The sequence below is a fragment of the Procambarus clarkii genome, chromosome 75 (genome assembly GCF_040958095.1).
Source record: "Procambarus clarkii isolate CNS0578487 chromosome 75, FALCON_Pclarkii_2.0, whole genome shotgun sequence".
Classification (NCBI taxonomy): Eukaryota; Metazoa; Arthropoda; class Malacostraca; order Decapoda; family Cambaridae; genus Procambarus; species Procambarus clarkii.
The window spans coordinates 27,511,829-27,536,801 of NC_091224.1; the positions used below are offsets into that span (position 1 = coordinate 27,511,829).

Here is a 24,973-nt window from a genome sequence, read left to right on the forward strand (position 1 = left end):
CATGTCTGTTTTCTTAAACAACGCTGTTTGTCGACCTATTTGTATTTGTGCTGCTTTTTCAACCATGTTTCCCCCTTTTTATCTTTATTTTTATAAGTTCTCAACACATTCTATTCTTTATACTCATTTAGTATTAAGTATTAGTCATTAAAGTTTTTCCTGCCCGAAACGCTTTGCGTAATAGTGGCTTTAGGCATTGTATGTACTAGCCCTATCTACAAATCTATCAATTTATGTAAAATCTCTTGTATGTATGTACCTTTCCTGAATAAACATTTTATTTTATTTTATTTTATTTTTATTTATTCAGACGAGAACAGCAGCGAACATAAAGCAGCGCGTATACGAACGAAAGGGTAAGAATGTATAAAATTCTCAGTGAACGAAGATGTTATCCGAAACTGCAGTCGACGACTTGACCAGTCCCCGTTATGACCTACATAACGAGGTAGCCTCGATTGTCGTCCCCTCAAAACACAACATATCGAATTATCAAAAAACGATAACATAGGACGATCATCAAGCATAAAGAACAAGAAGGCATCGACAGGATAAATCACACAAACTTTTGCATTATAAAGAATAGGAGGAGGACTTTATGACGGAAGCCACAGCTCTATTGGAGGACGGTCCGTCTAACGAGCTCAACTCTAGAACTGAACAGCAAGGATCATGTCAACTAACAGTTCAAGTGAGTGACAAGTAACTATTCAAGTGAGTATGTGGTGTCTTTGGAAGTGGAGAGTTACCAGCGCATAGGTATCTGTGCATGGGGTTAAATCGTACAAGGATGTAAGAACTTGTACAGAATATATAAATAAGTAAATAAATAAATGAATATAATAAAACCATGCAAATTACCTGAAGCCCATCATCACTCTGCAAAAATCTGCTATCAGAACAATAACAAACTCTGTCTTCAGACAACACACAACCCCTCTGTTATTAAGTCCCTTAACAGGCTAAACATACACTCACTCCATACATTCTCATGTGCTATTTACATGTATAAAACCTTGTTCTTAAATGCTAATCCTGATCTGAAACTCTTTATTGATGGAAGTAATAGAACCCATGAGCACTACACCAGAAATATGTTAGACATTAAGTCACTGCACATTCTCTCATGTGTACTATACATATATAAAATGCTAAACTGTAATGCCAATCCTGATCTCAAAAGCTTCATAGAAGGTTGTAACAGAACCCATGAGCACCACACCAGAAATAAATACAGTTTTGATATTCCTAGAGTACGACTTAATCAAACCAGAAATGCTGTACAAATCAAGGGGCCCAGAATGTGGAATGACCTTCCCAACCATGTTAAAGACAGTACCTCTCTCAACCAGTTTAAGTTAAAAACGAAGCTATACCTAATAAATTCCCTGTAACCTACCTTACCCCTCTATTGTCAACCCATGTATGTTTTTTTTTTTTTTTTTTTTTTCCAATCAACGCTGTTTTAATGTAATTTTCTGTAATAATTTGTAATTGTATTTGTGCTGTTTTTTCAACAATGTTCCCCCCTCTTTTACCCCTATTTTTATTTGTACTCAACGCATTTTTTTCTTTTTACCCATTAGTTTTAAGCTTTAGTCAGTAGTGGTTTTTTCCTGCCCGAAACGCTTTGCGTAATAGTGGCTTTAGGCATTGTATGTACTAGCTCTTATCTATAAAGCCAACAAACTTTGTAAAATCTCTTTATGTATGTACCTTTGCCTAAATAAAAATTATTATTATTATTATTATTATAAATATCTCTTTGGTATCCCCAGTATCAAGCTAAATTTATTTATTTATTTATTAATTTATATACAGGAAGGTACATTGGGTTTCTGAGAATACATAGCATAGTATTTACAATCTTGTAAAGCCACTAGTACGCGCAGCGTTTCAGGCAGGTCCTTAATCTAACAGATAATTTTAAGTAGGTAAATTTTAGCAGAATTAATAAAATGATTAGATACATTGCAAGAAAAAAAATGAGATGAGAGAGATTAGTAAGTATATTAAAGCACATTGGTATATTAAAGCTCTGGTTGATTACATTGACAACTTGATTGGTGATTTAAACAAGATTAACAGACACCATACAGCAGATTGATAGCACATATAAGAAGACAGCAATGATCACAGTGGTAAAGATGTTTGGATTGGGTACATAAAGATAGGGAGATTGGGTAGCAATAGATACAGTGCAATTTTAAAGCAACAAGGTAAAAAAACTATGCAGATGAGATTAGTAATAATAATAATAATAATAATAATTTTTATTTAGGCAAAGGTACATACATAAAGAGATTTTACAAAGTTTGTTGGCTTTATAGATAGAGCTAGTACATACAATGCCTAAAGCCACTATTACGCAAAGCGTTTCGGGCAGGAAAAAACACTACTGACTAAAGCTTAAAACTAATGGGTAAAAAGAAAAAAATGCGTTGAGTACAAATAAAAATAGAGGTAAAAGAGGGGGGGAACATTGTTGAAAAAACAGCACAAATACAATTATAAATTATTACAGAAAATTACATTAAAACAGCGTTGATTTGTAAAACAAAAAAAAAAACAAAAAACATACATGGGTTGACAATAGAAGGGTAAGGTAGGTTACATGGAATTTATTAGGTATAGCTTCGTTTTTAACTTAAACTGGTTGAGAGAGGTACTGTCTTTAACATGGTTGGGAAGGTCATTCCACATCCTGGGCCCCTTGATTTGTAGAGCATTTCTGGTTTGATTAAGTCGTACTCTAGGAATATCAAAACTGTATTTATTTCTGGTGTGGTGCTCATGGGTTCTGTTACAACCTTCTATGAAGCTTTTGAGATCAGGATTGGCATTACAATTTAGCGTTTTGTATATGTATAATACACATGAGTGAATGTGCAGTGACTTAATGTCTAACATATTCAGAGATTTGAGTAGGGGTACCGAGTGATGTCTGGGGCCAGAGTTGGATATTGTCCTAATAGCAGCTTTGTGTTGAGTAATTAGAGGACGTAAGTGATTTTGGGTAGTAGAGCCCCAAGCACAAATACCATAGTTGAGATATGGATAGATAAGGGAGTAATAGAGAGTCACCAGGGCAGGGCGTGGTACATAATATCTGATCTTAGAAAGAATGCCCACAGTTTTTGAAACTTTTTTTGATATGTTTAGAATGTGTCCCTGGAAATTCAGCTTGTGGTCAATGAGAATGCCAAGGAATTTGCCATCTAATTTGTTACAAATTTGGGTATTATTTATTTTGAGATTTATTTGATTAGAGGATTTATTGCCAAACAGAATATAGAAAGTTTTGTCAATGTTAAGGGTGAGTTTGTTGGCAGTTAGCCACAGATGGACTTTATTTAGCTCAGTATTTACTGTGGCATTTAGAGCAAGGGGATCAGGACTGGAGTAAATGAAGGTTGTGTCGTCAGCAAATAGGATTGGTTTGAGGTGTTGGGAGGCATTTGGAAGGTCATTAATGTAGATGAGAAAGAGGAGAGGGCCAAGTATGCTGCCCTGGGGAACACCAATGTTGATGGGTAGGGTGGGCGAAATTGTATTATTCACAGAAACACATTGGAGCCTGTCAGTAAGGTAGGATTTGAGGTATTGTAGGGAGTGTCCTCTGACACCATAATGATGTAATTTAAGAAGAAGGTTTTGGTGGTTGACAGTATCGAAAGCTTTACGCAGGTCCACAAATAACCCAACAGGGAACTCATTTTTATCAAGAGCTGTATGAATCGAGTTAAGCATACTAATAAGTGCATCGTTAGTGCTTTTTTTGGGCCTGAAGCCATATTGGCAAGGGCTAAGTATATTGAGTTTGGCTAGATATGAGTAAAGCTGCTTATAGATTAGTTTTTCAAAAATTTTTGACAAGTTTGGCAGGATTGATATAGGTCTGTAGTTGTTAACATCTGTGAGATCACCACATTTGTGGACAGGCGTTACTCTCGCTTTTTTTAGAATATCTGGAAAGGTTTGGAGTTCAAGTGACTTGTTGAAGAGCAAAGCAATAGCAGGGGCTAAAGATCTGGAGGCTTTTTTGTAGATTAAAGTTGGTATCTCCTCAAGGGCACCAGACTTGGTTTTAAGGGAAAGGATTATCTCATTGACGTCAATGGAATTAATAGGCTTTAGGTACAGAGACTGGGGATAGTTCCCTGTAAGATAGTCCTTAATGTCAGTACTGGAAGATGGAATATCATTAGCAAGGGATGAACCAATGGAAGAGAAGAACCTATTGAACTCAATAGCAGAATCAGAGGCTGAAAGCTGACCATCGTTATTAGACAGGAGAGTCGGTTTGCTATTTAAAGACTTTTTTGATCCCAATATTTGTGAAATTGTTCTCCATGTTTGTTTAATGTTGCTCTTTATTTGGGTAAATTTATCTTCGTAGTATTTAGTTTTGGCTCGTCTAATTATCTTAGATAGCAATAATGAGTAATTCTTTGAGAATTCTTTGGAGACAATCCCTAACCTATACTTTTTCTCAAGGTCATGTTTTTTATTAATAGATTTAAGTATTCCCTTTGTAAGCCAAGGATTGTTAAGCCTTTTGGTTGTGACTTGTTTTGTAAGCATAGGACAGTGGGTATTATAAAGGCTAAGAGTTATTTGAAGAAAAGATTGAACTGCTAGGTTGATGTCCTCTATGTTACCTAACTCGGACTCCCAGTTGACATTATCAGTAGCAGTTATAAAATTGTCTATAGCAGTTTCATTGTGTAGTCTAAAACGTATCTCTCTTGACTCAAGAGGTGGTTTGCTAATGTTAGTTAAGAGAAATGTGGGGTAATGGTCTGTAGTGCTATCGGTGATTATACCTGAAGTAAGCGGAGAGGTTATATTTGTCCAGATGTGATCAAGAGTCGTGGCAGTGCTATCAGTGATTCTAGTAGGTCTAGTGATTAAGGGTATGAGGAAGCAGGAATTCATACAGTTGAGGAAGCTAACAGCAGTAGGGTGTTCTGGCTCGCAGAGGTCAATATTAAAGTCCCCTGCAATAATTAGGTGGTTTTTGTTCAGTCTGTTATCAAGTATTAGATTTCTAAGGTTTGAGTTGAATTCGGACACATCAGTGTTAGGAATTCTATAAACTGCACCCACAGACAGGATAGACTCGGCACCCTTGACTCTGAAGCTGGCGAAGATATACTCCCCATAGCAGTCTCTAGTTCTAATTTCTTTTAAGCATGTTAGTTCTTGGTGGTAGTAAAGAGCAGTGCCACCACCTCTCTGGAGTTGACGACAGTTGTGGATTGCTGAGTAGTTAGGCATGTTAAAGAGTTGAGTAGTATCATCTTTCAACCATGTTTCAGTAAGTATAATAAAAGAGAAATTGTTGTCAATAGCTTCAATCAAGGCACTAACATCATCGAAGTGTTTGCCTAGGGATCTAACGTTCAAATTGATTACAGAGATATTGTGACTATGAGTTAATACATTGTTTACATCATGTGCTGCAAAATATCTGCAATTTAGATCATTAAAGTGATTATTGTCATAGATAGTGGATAAGAGGTTAAGTTCTGGGTCTATACTTGACTGCATAAAAAAAAGCTGATTGCCGGAAAAACAAGAGAAACAAAAAGAAATAAATGTACACAATACTGTACCAAACAAACACAAAAGGGGCTTACAGGGGTACAATGGAGTATGGCTAGGCTAGGAAACCTAGGTAATGAATGAGATTAAAGAAAAAAACATATAAACATGGACTATACAAAACACAAGATATAGATATACAAAACAAAAATATAAACAAGACTAAGCAATACCAAAAAAATTGAGCAAAAATGAAAAATGAGGTAGATTGCTTACAGGTACTCTCAGGTACAATGTAAGTAACAATAGACAGAAAATATATATCAATATAGAAAAGAATGTCACAATACAATAAGATAACAATTACATGAACAGATGAAAAACAAATCTGCTGTAAAATAGGAAGTAATTATAGCAAAACACAATATACAAGTTTGGCGGAGAGAACAAAAAATCAGTAGAGACTGTCAAGATGAATATATAAAAAAATTTGACAAATGATAATTGTAAAGTAAAATAATCTTAAAGATAATAAATTTTATTAAGCTTAGTTTTAACTTATAATTAGTATGAACTTAATTAAAAGAACAAAAATGAGATCAATAATTGATTTAAAAAAAATGACATAGATCAATACAAATAAATTTAAAATATAAATGGAATAGGGTAAGATTAGATTTAAGAGTAAAATTTTACAATGAGACTGAGGTAGATGCTTGCATAAGTGCATGGAGACTTGATGGATTATTTAGGAAATTATAGGAATAGGAGAACATCAGGTAAATGGTAAGGCAGAGACAGCACCTTAGACAAAGTTAGATTAAGTTAGGTTAGGCTCAGGCACTGAAAGAGTTAATTTAAGTACTGGCATTGGTCGGGTTCAGGTTTTCAGATATACCACAATCACTTAGGAAGGCCAGGAGTTGTTGGTCACATTTTATTTCATATCTTTTTCCTGTAGCCTTTTTTCCTTTTTCCTTTTTCCTGTTTTTCCTTTTTCCTATTAGGTACTTTTTAGTTTTGTTTTTGAATGACGCAAAAGTTGGACAGTTTTTCAATTCATTAGGGAGTGAGTTCCATAGACTGGGTCCCTTTATTTGCATAGAGTACACAGATTAAGTTTGACTCTGGGGATATCAAAGAGATATTTATTTCTGGTGTTGTGATAATGGGTCCTATTACATCTGTCCAGGGAGAGTTTCAGAGCAGGATTTGCGTTTAAGAACAGGGTTTTGTAAATGTAATTGACACAAGAAAATTTGTGGAGTGAGATTATGTTTAGCATGTTAAGGGAGTTAAACAAGGGGGCCGAGTGGTTTCTGAAAGCAGAATTTGTTATTATTCTGATAGCAGATTTTTGCTGGGTGATGATGGACTTGAGGTGGTTTGCAATGGTTGAACCCCATGCACAGATACCATAATTAAGATAGAGATAAAATCTGTGCAAACACTCCATGCAAATAAAAGGACCCAGTCTATGGAACTCATTCCCTAATGAAATAAACAATTGTCCAACCTATGCTTTATTCAAAAGTAAAACCAAAACACACCTAATTTCATCCTCATAGTTTCCTACCTTGTGCTTCAAACTCATGCTGTATCTTGTGCTACCCACTTCCCCAATATTAGTACTTAGGACATGCAACTTTACCAGTGTAATAAAATCTGTCAATTTATATTGTAGTTATTACGTTGAACTCAAATTTTGCTATAATATACTTATTAATAATCTTTAATAATAATTAATAATCTGAACTCAATAATACATAGCATATAAATTCATTAGCAGACATTTTTCTCTCAAAAACTCTAAGCCTCAATAGCACCCACTGTTCTCTCTTCATGGAACAAGTAACTGCCAAAAGATTAAACAACCCATGGCTCACAAGTGGCATACTTAAAACAATTAACAAGAAACATGAATATGAAAAAACATGGGATTGGCCTAGTTACAAAAGAAGTTAAAAGATACTCATCAATGCATACCAATAGAATATGAACCAATGTTTCCTCTAATGAGAATACAGTATATTTAAAGAAGGAAATATGAAAAGGACATGGAAAGCCATCTCTAACATCCTAGGATCTAAACAATAATCACATAACAAGCAGATAAAACTCTGCAAAGATGGTTACACACTTGCAACAGACTTAGAAATTGCAGTTGAATTCAATAGTTTCTTTTCATCAATTGGTGCTAACCTTCCCAGAAAAATCCCAAAGACCCAGACACATGTTACTACAAATCTCATCGGCAGCTATCCTAACTCTTCTCCTTTCACCAGTCAGCCCTACAGACATTATATTCATAATTCAATCACTTAAAACCAAAGCTGGGAACATTAGTGAAATACCATCTATGGTATATAAGAGTGCTGCCCCTACTCTTGCACTTCTGCTCTGCTATTCAAATAATCTCTGGTGTCATACTTTTCCTGATACCCTTAAAAAAGCATGAGTAACACCAGTTCATATAGGAGGCAAGACAGCTGATATAAATAATTACAGACCAATATGAAATCTACCTATACCTTCAAAAATATTTGAACAAATTATTTACAAACAGGTCTATTCCTACCTTGTAAAACTCAACATATCAGGTTCCTGCCAGATTGGCTTCCGTTCCCAAAAAAGAGTACCAATGATGCCATAATTAGTCTCCTTAATATAATTAAACCTATACTATTTGTTGACGATTCTACCTTCATCTATTCTGATCCCAACCCAAACACACAAAATGCAGTAATATTGTCAATAATGAATTAAAAAAAGTCCACTCTTGGATGTCAACCAACAAACTCACACTAAACATAGAAAAGACCTACTACATTTTATCAAAATCAAAATCAAAATGTTTATTTAGGTAAGGTACATACATAAAAGATATTTTACAAAGAGTGATGGATTTATAGTTAGGGCTAGTACATACAATGCCTAAAGCCACTATTACGCAAAGTGTTTCGGGCATAAAAAACTTAAATGACTAAAGCTTAATACTAATTGAGCATAAAGAGTAAAATGAAAACATGGAATGAAAACATAGCTGAAAAAGCAGCACAAATACAATTCTGTCGACAAACAGCGCTCTTTAAAAAAAAAAAAAAAAAAGCAGACATTGGATGACATTAGAGGGGTAAGGTAGGTTACAGGGAATTTATTAGGTATAGCTTCGTTTTTATCTTAAACTGGTTGAGAGAGGTACAGTCTTGAACATGGTTGGGAAGGTCATTCCACAATCTGGGTCCCTTGATTTGTAGAGAATTTCTAGTTTGGTTAAGTCGTACTCTAGGAATATCAAAACTGTATTTATTTCTGGTGTGGTGCTCATGGGTTCTGTTACAACCTTCTATGAAGCTTTTGAGGTCAGGATTGGCATTACAGTTTAGCGTTTTATATATGTATAATACACATGAGAGAATGTGCAGTGACTTAATGTCTAGCATATTCAGAGATTTGAGTAGGGGTACCGAGTGAAGTCTGGGGCCAGAGTTGGATATTGTCCTAATAGCAGCTTTGTGTTGAGTAATTAGAGGACGTAAATGATTTTGGGTAGTAGAACCCCAAGCACAAATACCATAGTTGAGATATGGATAGACGAGGGAGTAATAGTGTGTTACCAGGGCAGGGCGGGGTACATAATATCTGATCTTAGAAAGAATGCCAACAGTTTTTGAAACTTTTTCTGGGGGGAGCCCCGTCGGCTCCCCGGAGCTTTACCGGCTGATATGCTAATGTCAGACTTTGGCATCAGTCATGTGTATGGAGTTCTAGGGCCTACCGGGGACCACGAGCCAGAACCTGGCCCCCTCAGAGAGGCAAGGGGAGCAATGGCCTATAGAAACCCCCGTGTGGTTGGAAGCATTCTATGTCTGCCATCGACCGGGTCAAGCATCCAGAAAGGTAAGCATTCCAAAACAAACCCCTATTCTGGTGAAAATTGCTACCTAAGCCGAACTAGTGAATAGAACTCTTCAACAGAAAACAAGGAAACTAGTATGACGTCATACGTCACCGCGCCGCTGTCTGCGCAGCTCCCCCCTCCCCGGGAGGGGGAAGGGGGAGCCCCAGACCTCCCACGCCGGCTATCCACCCATCAGTTCTTCGGCTGATGCTATAAGCAATGGTTATGTGCTCCGGCTCCAGTGGTTGTTTCAGCACTGTACCTAGAGTGTGGTGTCTGTTTTCTAGGTGGTGCGTGAGCCGGGAGTGATTCTTCAGTACTCGGGCTGCATGCGCCTAGGGTTCCCTTCCCTAGGTGCCCTGTAAGTACTGCCCTTGGGGCTTGGGGCCACCTTCCACAAGTTCCTTGGGTCCTGCCCCTGCTTGGCCGTTTACTGCTTGGTTTTCGGCCGCTCTTTGTGTGCTCGGGTGTTCTGTCTCCCTTGTTCGCCTTAGAGTAAGGGGCAGTGTTTGCACTGGTGGGGCGCGGGGTACTGTGCAGCTTGTCTTTACCAATCATAGCGGCCGGCTCTGTTCCGCTTGGGTACGCTGTCCTCTTGCGGGGTTTTCTTTTTCTTTTGTTTATATACCTGGTGGGGGGGTCTGCCTTCGTTCTTGCCCCTTGTGTCCCTTGTGTTCTGAGTATTTCTGGTGGTACCCCCTGCTAGGTCCCCGTGAGTGTACACGTCCCGGGGGTTCAGCTCTTAGAAAGTTGTTTGGTAGCTTGGGTGCCGGTTAGCAGTACCCTGCCTGGGATTACCCGAGCGCGAGTCCTCTTAAAGTAAACGCTCGGGACCCTGGGAAACCCCTGGGGGCGCGCGGGTCCGATGGATGTGACCCCAGAGCCCCCCCCTCGCTTCCAGCGAGTTTATGGGTTGCTCTCACCTTTTGTCTCTGGGTGACTCTCTGTTTTGCCTCCGTCTGCTGCCTGTGGGGTCGGTGACACCTTCGACCCGGTGTCCTGCGAGTTTGGTTGCTCGTTGTGGCTCGGTTACCCAGTTGTGCTAACAAAGCGGGTGCGGGCAGCAGGGGCGTTGCACTTGAGCCTTGGTGGTGGCAACGTTCTCGTGGTTTCCTCCCCGGGAGCCCCGGGGCTGCCCCGTTGTAGTTCGTTTTGGGACTTGGGGGTGTTGGTTGCTTCGGTTCCATCCACGCCCCCTTGTCTTTCCCCTGGTTCACCCTTCCTGCCTGCATCCGGTTCCTTACCGTCTGTAGGTTCAGGGCGGGGTGTTTGGTGGTGTTGAGACTCGGGCAGTCTCGGGGAATTCCCCTTCCGGGGTAGTGACGGGGGCATTTGGGCCTGTTCCTCCAGCCGTGTTGTATGAGTCTGCCAGTGGGCTCCCTTCCTTAGTGTTTTCACGGCTGCCCCGGTTTTCTGGTACGGCCGGGGCTTTGGGGGAACGGCTCGGCCCCGGGGCCTGTTGTGTAGGTTCCCGGGGCTGGGGAGGGGCTGACTTGGGGGGGCCTTGGCCCCGTTAGACCCCGTGGGGGTTTTTATCCCCCTCTAGGCGGGGCTTGTGGTTACGCGGAGTGGGGTCTTTCCTCCCCACTCGCCGTACGTGCTGTTGGACGTCGGCCCCTCCCCGGGCTCGGTTCCTTGGCCTTTGAGTCGGTTGGTTCCGTCCTGTGGGTGGATGTTTCCTCCCCCCTTTTTGGGACGGTGTTTTTGTCATGTTTCCCCGTTCGATGGGGTTCTGCGTGACTTCTGATCTCGGGTGCGCCTGCGCCTTCGTGTGCCTTCGGGACTAGTGTTGGCTTCTGTGTTCTCGAGGGTACGGGAAGGTTTTTCGCTACTTCCCGCATTATTGGAACGTCTGTCGGCTCCTAGTACTTGTCGCCCTGTTGGGCTACTTGTCGCCCTGTTGGGCTACTTGTCGCCCTGTTGGGCTACTTGTCGCCCTGTTGGGCTACTTGTCGCCCTGTTGGGCTACTTGTCGCCCTGTTGGGCTACTTGTCGCCCTGTTGGGCTACTTGTCGCCCTGTTGGGCTACTTGTCGCCCTGTTGGGCTACTTGTCGCCCTGTTGGGCTACTTGTCGCCCTGTTGGGCTACTTGTCGCCCTGTTGGGCTACTTGTCGCCCTGTTGGGCTACTTGTCGCCCTGTTGGGCTACTTGTCGCCCTGTTGGGCTACTTGTCGCCCTGTTGGGCTACTTGTCGCCCTGTTGGGCTACTTGTCGCCCTGTTGGGCTACTTGTCGCCCTGTTGGGCTACTTGTCGCCCTGTTGGGCTACTTGTCGCCCTGTTGGGCTACTTGTCGCCCTGTTGGGCTACTTGTCGCCCTGTTGGGCTACTTGTCGCCCTGTTGGGCTACTTGTCGCCCTGTTGGGCTACTTGTCGCCCTGTTGGGCTACTTGTCGCCCTGTTGGGCTACTTGTCGCCCTGTTGGGCTACTTGTCGCCCTGTTGGGCTACTTGTCGCCCTGTTGGGCTACTTGTCGCCCTGTTGGGCTACTTGTCGCCCTGTTGGGCTACTTGTCGCCCTGTTGGGCTACTTGTCGCCCGGTTGGGCTACTTGTCGCCCGGTTGGGCTACTTGTCGCCCGGTTGGGCTACTTGTCGCCCGGTTGGGCTACTTGTCGCCCGGTTGGGCTACTTGTCGCCCGGTTGGGTTCCTTTTTTTTTGGGCTCTTTGCTTCTTTGGCCGGTTTTATTGTTCCTGCTTCCTCTTTTGGCTCCTTTTCTCGTGCAATAGTCCTGGCTGGCGCCTTCCCGCAGGGAGGGTGTGCGGTTCGGCCAGCGTGTTATGCGCATGCGCCGTGGAGTTTGTTTTGGTCTGGGCGGTGGTTCAGTGCTGGGGTTTTGCACCCTTTTTTGCTACAGTGCTTCGCCTCTCGTTCTTCTCCCTGGCTGTGGTATGTGCCCCTTCGCGCCGGGGGTGTCCTGGTTCCCAGTTGTGGGGAGGACACCGCGGTTTTCCCTGTGTCATGGGTGTGGACCGCCTCCTTCGCCTCTCCCTGTTCTCCTGCGGGTCCGGCAGGGTCCGGCTCTGGCGTCTTCACCTGGCGGTGCTCCCAAGTTCTTCTGGGCACGGTTGAGTCGTGTCAAGTTCGAGCCACCATTCGCCAGGTGAGTTTCTGCGGTCTGGCGTCTTTTGGCCGGGCGCTGGATGAGGCGGTGTTTATATACCTGTCTTTATTTAGGTATATTTTTGTACGACTGAGACCGTTCGCACACCAGTGACTGTCCCTTTATCACCCCTTCCTGTCCCCCTCATGTGCATGTCCAACCCATGCTGGAGTCATTCAGGGGACCCTCCTTTTTTAATGTTGTGAGGTGTGGGGGTTGTAGGGTTGGTTCTGTACTCACCTGGTGAGGCTCCTGGCTGTGCTTGCAGGATTTGAGCTCTGGCTTTTGGGTCCCGCCTATCTGGTAGAACTTGCGGGATAGTACCAGTGGAGTGCAGTGGTGCTATTGGCAATTTTGGGGAACACTGTATTACCATCAGTGGTCTGTGCTTGTTACACGACCTACTTGCGAGCATAAGCCTTCTTGCTGGTTCGTCCGTGGACTTCCAGGGCGCACTGGCCTGTTTTCGTATGGCAGTTCCGGCCCGTCCTGGTTGTGGGGGTATGTGGGCCGGTGGACTGCTCCTAGCAGCTGCCTGGTGGGCCATCCTCTGGCCGGTCTGGCCTGACCTTGGGCCGGGCTTGAGGTGTAAAAGAGCTCCCAGTACTTCATCCAGCAGGTATCGAGCGGGGTTTCTCCGCCGTCGGTCGCCTGGTGCAGGTTTCTGGGCCTGCAGGGTTTTGTCGTGTCTCCGTTGGCCCTGTCTGGGGTCTGCCTGCTCCGTTCTCTGCCTTTGCAGAGGGGAGTTGCTATTTACATGTTGCATGTTGCAGTGGTGCCTGTTGCTGCTGCGGCACGTGTGCATTGGTACCGTGTTTCACGGTGGCGTGTCCTTGTTCCTGTGTCCGGTTGTGGAGTGGCACTTTGCTGCAGTTTTGTGCCTGGGGATTGCGTGGGGTTTTTGTCCCTGCCCGATTGTCCACCCCTGGTTGTTCTCCTGTTTTTTTTTTTTTTTTTTTTTGTGCTTCTGCTCTTTCTTCCTGCCTCCTCTGCAGCAGGGATGTTCTGCGTGTGTTCTTAGGCGTTGGTCAGCCTGTGTCCTGTGATGTGCTTCTTTGTCTGGGTCTGTTGCAGTTGTTCGTGCCCCTTGGTTCGGGTCCTGTTCTGGCGGCGACCCTTCCGCCTTCTTTGGTTTTCCTAGCTTGCCCTGCCGGTTGTTGTTGTTTTTTTTTTTTTTTTTTTTGGGGGGTTCTTGCGATGTCTCGCGTCGGACCCGTCGTTTCTGAACTCCTGGCGGGCTTGCATGCTTCGGGGAGTTTTTCTGTTCGGCAGACGTTCCATCTCCTTGTGCCGCCTGGGTTTCGGTGGTCGCGCCCGAGATCTTCTCGCGGCTCTGCCTTTTTTCTGGGCTCGGGGGGCCTTGTCGGGGCTGCTTATGTTCTGCCTCGTGGTCTCGCCTCCGGTTGGTGGTCGGGTGGCTTCGTGGTAGGTGTCCCACCTGCGTGCTTCTCTTGGCGGCAGTATGGGGTATTTTGGCGGTCCTTCCTTTTCCTGTCCCTTCTTAGGTGGTTCCTCTTGTTAGCTTGGTTTACTCTCGGCTTGGTTTTCTAGTGGGGGTTGGGGGCCGTCGTCTTGCCACATACTGTCGCCTCTTTTCGTGCGGCGCAGGCGGAGCCGCTTCAGCTTGCTTTCGGTCTTGGTGTTGCTTCTGCACCGTTAGTCAGCTGTCTTGTGCGTCATTTCACCTCCGGCCTGTTCGTGCGCCGCTTGCACCATCCTGGTCTCTGGTCAGCGTGCTCTGTCTTCTCCTCGGTTGGTAGTGCCCCTTCGGTTCCGGTGTGTTTTTTCGTCGGCTCTTTCCTTTGGGCCTTTGCCTCTGGGGGTCGGTTCGCTGAGTTTTCTTGCTCCTTCGGTTTTAGCGTTTTGGTTGTTTGATGGCAGCAGTCTCCATCTTTTCTGGCGCGGGGTGGGGCTGCTGCATTCTGGAGGGGTCCAGGGTTTGTTGGTGCTTCGTTGGTCGGGCCGGGGGTGTGTCGTTTTTGTGTTCAGTGGCGGCCCTCCGCTGTTGTTTGCGTGCCACGGCATTTGGGTCCGGAGCGCGTTTTGCGTTGATCCGGTTCTGTTCTTCCCGGTTCGCGGGTGATGGTGTCCCGGGTGGTCAGCCGTGTTCTTGCGGCTAAGCTGCCTGTGTTCTTCCCTCATGCCTGTGGCGTTCGTGGCTTCGCTGCTCTCGCTGCCGTCTGGGTGACGTGGCCTTGCAGTCTTTTGGGCATGGATTTTTGGTGTTCGTGCAGGGGCCTTGCTGCTCGTGGTTCTCGTGTTGTTCCCGGGATTTTCGGGGCTGTGGCGCCTTGGGTTGCCGTTTGCTGCCGGTTGTCTCGCCTCCTTGGGGGGTGCGTGGTGTCCGCCTCCCAGTTTTGTCCCTTTGACCTTCCTCTGTGGGTAGTTAGCTCCGGGGAGCCGACGGGGCTCCCCCCAGAAAACCAGCGTTGAATGTAATGAAACGCCATTTTCTGGGTGAGACCCAGAGGCTCCCCGGCAACCCTCCCTCCCTCCGGTCGGCGTTTTTCGCGTGTTTTGACATCCAGCCTCAGAACTGATGGGTGGATAGCCGGCGTGGGAGGTCTGGGGCTCCCCCTTCCCCCTCCCGGGGAGGGGGGAGCTGCGCAGACAGCGGCGCGGTGACGTATGACGTCATACTAGTTTCCTTGTTTTCTGTTGAGTTCTATTCACTAGTTTGGCTTAGGTAGCAATTTTCACCAGAATAGGGGTTTGTTTTGGAATGCTTACCTTTCTGGATGCTTGACCCGGTCGATGGCAGACATAGAATGCTTCCAACCACACGGGGGTTTCTATAGGCCATTGCTCCCCTTGCCTCTCTGAAGGGGCCAGGTTCTGGCTCGTGGTCCCCGGTAGGCCCTAGAACTCCATACACATGACTGATGCCAAAGTCTGACATTAGCATATCAGCCGGTAAAGCTCCGGGGAGCCTCCGGGTCTCACCCAGAAAATGGCGTTTCATTACATTCAACGCTGGTTTTTTGATATATTTAGAATGTGTCCCTGGAAATTCAGTTTGTGGTCAATGAGAATGCCAAGGAATTTGCCATCTAATTTGTTACAAATTTGGGTATTGTTTACCCAAATTGTATTGTTGAATTGTTACCAGCTCGAGTTGAGTTGTGTATATATAATAATTTACTTAAGATCATTACACCTTTGAGTGATTAATTAGTGTCTATACCATCCTAGGGTGATATAGAAGAGCTAACCTAAAGGTACTTCCAGTGACACTGGTTTATCACTCAAATCATTAGTGTGTATGATTGTATTTTATTTTTTTATTTTATTTATGCATATACAAGAATGTACATAAGGAATGTGAGGATACAAATATGGTAATTAGTCTTGTAAAGCCACTAGCACGCGCAGCGTTTCGGGCAGGTCCTTAATCTAAGAAAATTTTAAGGAGGTAAATACTTGCAAAATTTATAGACAAAAAATGATAACAGTTACATGAAATGAAAAAAAGAAGATGAGAGAAAATTGTAGGTACAGTATATTAAAGCACATAGGTAGCTAAGATTGATTGCAATGACAGCTTGAATGGTAGTTGATATTTGGTAATAAATCATCAAATCAAATTCAACTTCAGATAAACAATGTTAACATTAGCAATAATAATAAGGGAAAGTTCCTTGGCCTATACATAGACAAGAGACTCAACTTCAACACTCACATGCTAAACACAGCCAAAAAAAAAGTCTCAAAAATGGTCGGTATACTTTCTAAAATCAGATATTATGTTGTCCACTATGCTCTCCTCTCTTTATGCTACGCACTAATCTATCCCTATTTTACATACGGTATCTGTGCATAGGGTTCAACTACTGCAAATTACCTCAAGCCCCATCATCACTCGGCAAAAATCTGCTATTAGACCTATAACAAACTCTGTCTTCAGACAATACACAGCATCTCTGTTGAAGTCTCTCAACCCTTTAACTGCACAACGCGCTTGCAGGTCCAGGCTTCGGGTGCGCAACGTGCCTCCAGGTGTTTTTATTTTTCACGTTCCATTCAAAACTCCCTCGGCTACATGGGGTTCACATCAGCTTCCTCAGGGCTCTTGTAAACAGATGCCATCTTTAACAAAAATCATGGTCCACATTGCCTCAGTAGTGAGTGAGCAACCAAGGCTGGCGCTCGCAGCATGAGCACACAGCTCTGCTGTTCAGTGTGCGACTACAGCATCGCCTAATAATGTCAAAATATATATATATAACCTGTATTATTTAGCCATGATAGTATTATAGAAGAGCCTGAGTGTGATAATGACTGGGTACAATGTTCAAATATCAGTGATTCAGTGCTGTTCACGATGTTCACAGTGCTAGCCACAGCACCACAGCATTATTTTGTCCATATAGGAATCTTCAAACGACTTCTTAGGTTCCTTTTCAAAATAAACTTGTGGTCAATTATTCATTTACAGAAATCAGTGACCAGGATTGTGGTTATAATTAGCGTTGTGCGTAGTATTGTGGAAGGAGGAATTTTGGTGAGGGAGGGAGGAAGAGAATTGAGGTAGCCTCACTGTGTGGCAGCCACTCTTGTTTTGCTTACCATACTAGCTTCATGGTTCGCTATGGGGAACACACATATACATGGGTATATAGTGTGTGTGTGTGTGTGTATATAGTGTAATAACAGCAACAGGAGTATATTGAGTGGAGCTATTTTGGTGAGGGAGGTGACGTTGTAATCGTAGCGTTGTCTGCTGTGTGATTTCTCATGCAGTGTATGGTGGCTACCTTGAGGTTACCTTGAGGTGCTTCTGGGGCTTAGCGTCCCCGCGGCCCGGTTGTCGACCAGGCCTCCTGGTTGCCGGACTGATCAACCAGGCTGTTGGACGCGGCTGCTCGCAGCCTGACGTATGAGTCGCAGCCTGGTTGATCAGGTATCCTTTGGAGGTGCTTATCCAGTTCTCTCTTGAACACTGTGAGGGGTCGGCCAGTTATGCCCCTTATGTGTAGTGGAAGCGTGTTGAACAGTCTCGGACCTCTGATGTTGATAGAGTTCTCTCTCAGAGTACCAGTTGCACCTCTGTTTTTCAACGGGGGTATTCTGCACATCCTGCCATGTCTTCTGGTCTCGTGTGATGTTATTTCTGTGTGCAGGTTTGGGACCAGCCCCTCTAATATTTTCCACGTGTAAATTATTATGTACCTCTCCCGCCTGCGCTCAAGGGAGTACAGTTTTAGGCTCTTTAGTCGGTCCCAATAGTTTAGATGTTTTACTGAGTGGATTCTAGCAGTAAAGGATCTCTGCATGCTCTCCAGGTCGGCAATTTCTCCAGCTTTGAAAGGTGCTGTCATTGTGCAGCAGTACTCTACTCTAGAGAGCACAAGCGTTTTGAAAAGTATCATCATCGGTATAGCATCTCTAGTGTGAAAAGTTCTTGTTATCCAACCTGTCATTTTTCTTGCAGTTGTGACGGATACTTTATTGTGTTCTTTAAAGGTAAGGTCTTCCGACATGAGTACACCCAGATCCTTTACATTGCCTTTTCGTTCTATGTTATGATTTGCCTGAGTTTTGTACGTGGTTTCCGTTTTTATATTTTCATTTTTTCCATAGCGCATGAGCTGGAACTTATCTTCGTTAAACACCATATTATTTTCTGCAGCCCATAGAAAGACCTGATCTACATCTGACTGGAGGTTCGCCGTGTCCTCTATGTTGCCTACTCTCATGAAGATCCTAGTGTCATCTGCAAAGGATGATACAGTGCTATAGGTTGTGTTCTTGTCTATGTCCGAAATGAGGATGAGAAAAAGTACTGAGCAAGCACAGTACCCTGGGGGACTGAGCTCTTCACGGTTGATGGGCTGGATTTTATTTTGTTGACTATTACACATTGGGTTCTGTTGGTCAGGAAATTGTAGATCCATCTGCCTATTTTTCCGGTAATTCCTTTTGAACGCATTTTATGTGCAATAACACCATGGTCACATTTATCAAAAGCTTTTGCGAAATCTGTGTAAATTACATCCGCGTTATGTTTGTCTTCCATAGCATCTAATGCCATATCATAGTGGTCCAGCAACTGCGACAGGCAAGAGCGCCCTGTTCTGAAACCATGTTGTCCGGGGTTATGGAGTTGCTGTGATTCCATGTATTTTGTGATCTTACTTCTTAGCACTCTCTCAAAAATTTTTATGATGTGCGATGTTAGCGCTATCGGTCTGTAATTTTTTGCCTCTGCCTTATTTCCTCCTTTATGAAGTGGTGCTATCTCTGCTGTTTTTAGTATATCAGGAATAACGCCAGTATCTAGGCTTTGTCTCCACAGAATGTGGAGGGCCTGCGATAGTGGTTTTTTACAGTTATTTATGAATATGGAGTTCCAAGAATCCGGGCCTGGTGCAGAGTGCATAGGCATACTGTTTATGGCTTCTTCAAAATCCAGTGGGGATAGGGTGACGTCTGATATATGATTTGATGTTGGTATCGTATCCATGAAAAATTCATTTGGGTTATCAATCTTTAGTGTGTTTAATGGCTCGCTGAAAACAGAGTCGTACTGCGTCCTCAGTAGCTCGCTCATTTCTTTGTTGTCATCGGTGAAAGTTCCATCTCCCTTTCGCAGGGGCCCGATACTAGATGTGGTTTTTGATCTTGATTTTACATAGGAGAAAAAATATTTCGGATTTCTTTCTATTTCACTGATGGCCTTTTGCTCTCTTTGCCTCTCCTGGGTTTTGTATGATTCTTGTAGCTTCCGTTCAATTGTTTCTATTTCTTTACCTAACCTTCTTCGCCGTTCTTGAGATAGGGTGCGACTCTCAAGTTGTTCCGCGTTTCGTTTTCTTCGCCTATATAGGGAACGACGTTCCCGTTCCAATCTGCATCTCTTCCTCTTTTTTCTTAGAGGTATGCGGTTTGAACATATTTCTAGTGCTACTGAGCTTATTTTTTCCAGGCACTGGTTCAGGTTTGCATTTTCTAGCTGTTCTTCCCAGTTTATTTCTGTGAAGTCCTGGTTTATTTGCTCCCAGTTTATCTGTTTATTATTGAAGTTGAATTTGCTGAAATCTCCTCCACCGGGAATCTGGACTGGTTTTGAAGGTGTACTCCCCATGGTTGTCATAACTTCAATTAAGTTGTGATCTGAGTAACAGGTATTTGTAATCATTATGTTCCTGATCAATTCATCATTATTAGTGAAAATGAGGTCCAGCGTGTTCTCCTTCCTAGTTGGTTCTACTATTTGCTGGTTTAAGGCAAACCTGTCGCACATCCGTAGCAGGTCATTTGCATGTGCCTGTTCATTTAGGCTACTTCCTGGTATTCTTTCTGATATTACTGTATTAGCCAGGTGCTTCCATTTCAGGTGCTGTAGGTTGAAGTCCCCAAGCAGGATGATGTTAGGAGCTGGATTTGTGAGGTTTTCCAAGCAGTGTTCTATTTTCATTAGTTGGTCTTTAAACTGCTTAGGGTTTGCCTCCGGTGACTTATATACAAGGACAATAACTACATTTAAAATCTCTATTTTGATTATCAGCACTTCCACCATATCATTTGAGGTGTTTAGCAGCTCAGTACAGATGAGTGTGTCTTTGATGTAGAAGCTGACCCCACCCTGAAGCCGGTGTTTCCTATCACATCTGAAAAGATTGTACTGTACTGTACTATTACTAGTACAGTACTACTTACTACTGTACTGTACTAGTGGAAAGGCCACTGTACTATTTGGACACAATAGTAATTTTGGACCTGTCTGGGTGTGGCTGCTCACACTCACGATGTTCTGAATGTGTTGATGGTAAATGTATATAGTGTGTGACAGTGTATAGTGTGTACATATGTTGCAACTATACATAAGTGAACATAAAACATTGGTGTGAATAACTGTATGATGGGAGGAGCAATGTTGGCGAATACAATGTTGGAGGAGTGAGGGAGGGCTGGCTGGGTGTGGCTGCTCACACTTGTGGTGTTCTGAATGTGTTTATTGTGACTGTATATAGTGTGTGACAGTGTATAGTGTACATATGTTGTAAATACAATGGGGCCTTGACTTACGATGCTAATCCGTTCCCAGAGACGGATCATAAGTCAAAATATCGTAAGTCGAAGCGATTTTTCCCATAAGAAATAAAGGGAATTGAATTAATCTGTTCCCCACCCTCCAAAATATTAACATACAAATACATTTTATACTGAATACAATGTTTTTTTCTAACTACAATACAGTACCAAAGTGACTCGTACCTTTATGGAGGGCTCTTGATGGTGTATGGAAGATGGTGATTAGGGGGGAGGAGGAGAGTTGTTACTGTTTGGAAGGGGAGTCCCCTTCCATTATCACATCAGGCAGTGATGTTTTCTCTGGGGTACTCTCTCTCCTACATTTTGCCTGAATACCACTAGGACCTGGTTGTGGTTCAGTGCTTGTTTGTCTCTACAAATTTGTCAAGATACTTTTTTTCCCTTTGTTTTAACATTTGTCTGTAATGATGCATCATAGTCTCATTGAATAGGTTAAGGCAATGACCTACTGCAGCTTGATTTGGGTGAGTCATTTCAGCAAAGGTTTGCAACTCTTCCCATGCTGCACACATTTTCTTAATTGTTGAGGAAGAGACATTCTGTACTCTTGTTTCTGCTCTATGGTCATCCTTACATGGGTTTTCATATGTTGAGCCTTACCACTGACTTTCCTGGGACTCATGGCGTGATATATAATAATTACTTTAATGTTCAAAGTGCAAAAATCACCACAAAAGTGGAATTTCTTATAGGCACGATCGTCACTAAGTGGGTAGCTGTAGTAAATTGAGGCAGGCCGGTCGGGAACCACGCGCTCAGTCGACCCGAATGTGTACCAACAAATATCGGAAGTCGACGACACCATTGGATGTCGAGTCGTATTTTTTATGAAATTTACATCGTAACTCGAAATTATCGTAAGTAGGGGCAATCGTATGTCGAGGTGCCACTGTATACATAAATGAACATGAAACATTGGTGTGAATGAATGGAATGAATGAATGTATGATTTGGAGGAGCAATGTTGGTGAATACAATGTTGGAGGAGTGAGGGAGGGCTGGCTGGGTGTGACAGCTCACACTCTCGGTGTTCTGAATGTGTTGATGGTGAATGTATATAGTGTGTGACAGTGTATAGTTTGTAAATAGATTGTATATATATACATAAATTAGCATGATACATGGTAAATATGTGCAACATATGTGTACAAAAGTGTCATGCATGTAACAGTGTCCTCGGACAGTACGGATGTTTTACTGCCATAATATAGTGTACGTGTTCATTATACATAGGATTAGCACGTAAAAACAAATAAAATGTATTTGGAACTGTGTGCAAAAATGAACAAAAATATATTCGCGGCAACTCGCGTGCCCCACCCCGGGAGCATACGTCACGGGCGAATGGGGAATGATGACGTCACGCACCAACTTATGGACCCCATAGCAGCCAAAGTACGTACAAGTTCAATTTTTTTTTTACATACCCATACTGAGGGAAGGGTTTTTGGCACTTTAAAAAAAACAAAAGAATTTTTTCAAGAGAATTTATTTCCTGCGCACTGGGGGGGGGGGGGGTGGGTGTCATATTTAGAGGCGGCGCAGTTAAAGGGTTAAGGGTCTCGAAGGTTCAAGAAGATCTTCGATAGTTCCAATATTATTGGAACGTCTGTCGACTTCCGGTGAGGCTTGCCTCCAGTTCTTTATTGGACTTATTGGTCCTCTTTCTTACTACTAATCTTTTTCAATACTATATCTAATTATTTTATAATTACATCTACTCTCTGTACTCTGTCTCGACATTACTAGTAATCATTATATACACCTTGTAGGCACCCTCCCTGAAAGACTGGTAGTGCAACTCGGACCTCATGCGTCCTGCGCATGCGCCGTGGGTGATGATTTTGTTTATGGATGGTGTAAACATGTGTTTGTGTTCCGCGTCCTTTATCGCAGGTAATTCACTGCTCTCGCTCCTCCTATCTCCCCAGTCATAGCCCCCTAGATACTGGTGGTGTTCTGGATTTTATATATATGGAGAAGACATCTAGTTCTTTTTTCTGCATACGGCTGTGGGGTGGCTTGGAGGGGCGCCCCCTTCACCTCTACACTACACCTAATCTTCTCCTACACACACAACTCTGGACATAATCCACTAGTGATGCTCCCAGAATATTACATTGCTAATCTGTTTCGTGACATGATAGTGCCTGTGCTCTACAGGTGAGATTATATTGTCTGGCGACACTGTCAGCCAGGTGCTGGTTCTCAGTTTTTGGATGAGTGTTAGGTATTGTTTGTAGCATGTTGTTTGGCCACTTTGCGTGCATCTTAACATGACCTTATTATGTCTGTGTACAGTATATTGTTATTTGTTACACTGTGAGGCATGGCCCTGTATTTCAGTAACTTTTGTTTAGTCTTTCAGTGCCTTGATCTTTTCTTGCCTCTGGGTGCTCCTTCATCGACTCCTTCAGTGCTCTCTGGACACTTGTTCATTGACCGTCGTGCAGTGCCTGGTTGCACCCTTATATATACATTGGACTCACTCTCTTTGTATATATAGTAGATCCATGTACACTTAAGTTCCCGATTGCTGCCTAGGTCTTATTCGTTCCTCATATTGATTATACTCCCTTGTCCCCTAGCTGCTGGTGCTTGGACTACAGTATATTTAAGGTCTTTTCTATCTCTATACTACACATTGTTGTGTATCTTAGTATGTGAATATTGGCTATACTACTGTTTGTGCTAGGTTGGACTATGTAAATGTTCATTTCTCGGACTTTGAACAGCCCCCAGTGTTCAGTTATAGTACCGAGTTCTTTCATCTTCTTGTATGTCACTACCAGCTTCTGGGTTGCAATGTCTGCTAGTGGATGTAGATTTCCAATCATCCACTCCTGCCCCTACAGTTCCTTTTCATTGTGACAGGAGCTAGGATTACGGCCCTGGCTACGGGCTTTTCTTTGTGTTCCTTTTCCAGACAGTACATTTTTGTTTTAGTGCAGTACACTGTCCTGGTTAGTTCACCTCAACATTACTCGGCGACACGTGCCTCCTCCTGCCCCGCTGGAGCTGTTTGTGCCGTTCCTGTGGGATGCGGTGTCACTGTTTTCCGCTTTGCGTCTCATGTTTCAGCACGTGGTTCTCGCTTCCTCATTGGCCTCGGCCTGGGCCCTGATTCTTAGGTTTTCGTTGCCATTTTGTCCTTGCTGTTTGCAGAGTCTGCAGTTTGGCAGTTTCTGCAAGCAGCTACTTCTTATTGTCATCCGTTATCGGACTTGTTGATCCTTCAGGGGTTCCAGTGGGGGTTCCTCCAGGACGGGGCGTGTCTGCTCACCCGGGTTGGTTCTTTTCCAGCTCGCCAGGTTTGGGTTACTGGTTCCCTGGTGGACGTTCCTTCTGGTTTCTTGACAGTCTTGGATTCAGGCGCTGCTTGCTTGGTGTCCGCACCCAGGGGTTTTCCCACAGCTCCGCCTCTTTGTAGGGAAATTTGTCTGGAAATTTTGACTAGAGTCTCTCATCATTCGTTTGGTGATTAGGTGGTTAGTTGATGGTGTCCTCCTTGCAAGCTTCGTCTTGGCAGCGGTATGGGGTTTTTCTGGCAGTCCTTCCTTTTCTTTTTGTCTCTTCATATTTATACTTTATTGATGTGGTCTTGTTCTTCTCGCATGAAGGTCCGGACCGTCGGCTTGCGACATGCTGTCACCTTGTCTTGTGCAGTGCTGGCAGAGCCGCTACGGATTGCTTTCAGTTTTGAGGTTCCTTCTGCACGGTTTTGCGAGCTGTCTCTGTTACAGCCCTTATGGGATGCAACCGGGTTCTTTTCTGATGGAATTAGAGTTTGGGTATCCGGCCCCAAGTTAGTAGAGGCTTTCAGAGGATGAGCTCAGTAATGCAAGTAAAATGAAAAGGGGAGGCACATTAAATAGACAAGTTCGTCACTTTATACCATGTATAATTAGTCTTCCCACCACCATAGATATATAAAAGTCATAAACGGGAAATATCACTACACAATGTACATCATCGTCTCACTCTGAAGACGCTGAACACTTGGCGAAGCACACTCCATGCAGTCTTGCCTGGTTTCCTATTCCGCGGCACTACCCTCTGCAGGTACCAGGAAACAACAATGAGTCTACCCTGGCCACAGGCCAGCCAAATCACAATTCCACTGGGTGCCTCGTCTTGAAGGCCCACAACCACAGTCCAGACTATAGCTGGCAGGTACCAATTGGCCTCGCGCTGTTAAGCCACTTCACGAGCAAATACTAGGGTTGCGAGCCCTAGGCAGGAGCCTCGTGTAACTCGCTGGTTACTCTTCTCGTTCGGCACCACAGTCGGCCGTCTCTTCCACCAGCCAGCCCCAGGTACGGCGAATCCCGTCACTGCCACTCCTCAGGCAGACAGTTGAACATTCTA

The 24,973-nt window shown here is 43.8% G+C and overlaps 1 protein-coding gene across 3 annotated transcripts in view; it reads left to right on the top strand.

Moving 5' to 3' along the window:
* Positions 1 to 409: 409 nt before the first annotated feature.
* The window catches only part of LOC138356905 (uncharacterized), a 122,222-nt gene continuing 97,658 nt past the window's right edge, over positions 410 to 24,973 (top strand). For 2 of the 3 annotated variants that reach the window (XR_011224711.1, XM_069313423.1), the window contains exon 1: positions 411 to 691. Coding sequence is in view for 1 of the 3 variants with exons in the window: in XM_069313423.1 (XP_069169524.1) it covers positions 673 to 691 (19 nt within the window). In the remaining 2 variants the exon portion in view is untranslated. Of the gene's footprint in view, positions 715 to 24,973 lie in introns of all 3 variants that reach the window. The other variant, XM_069313424.1, reaches the window with a different exon arrangement.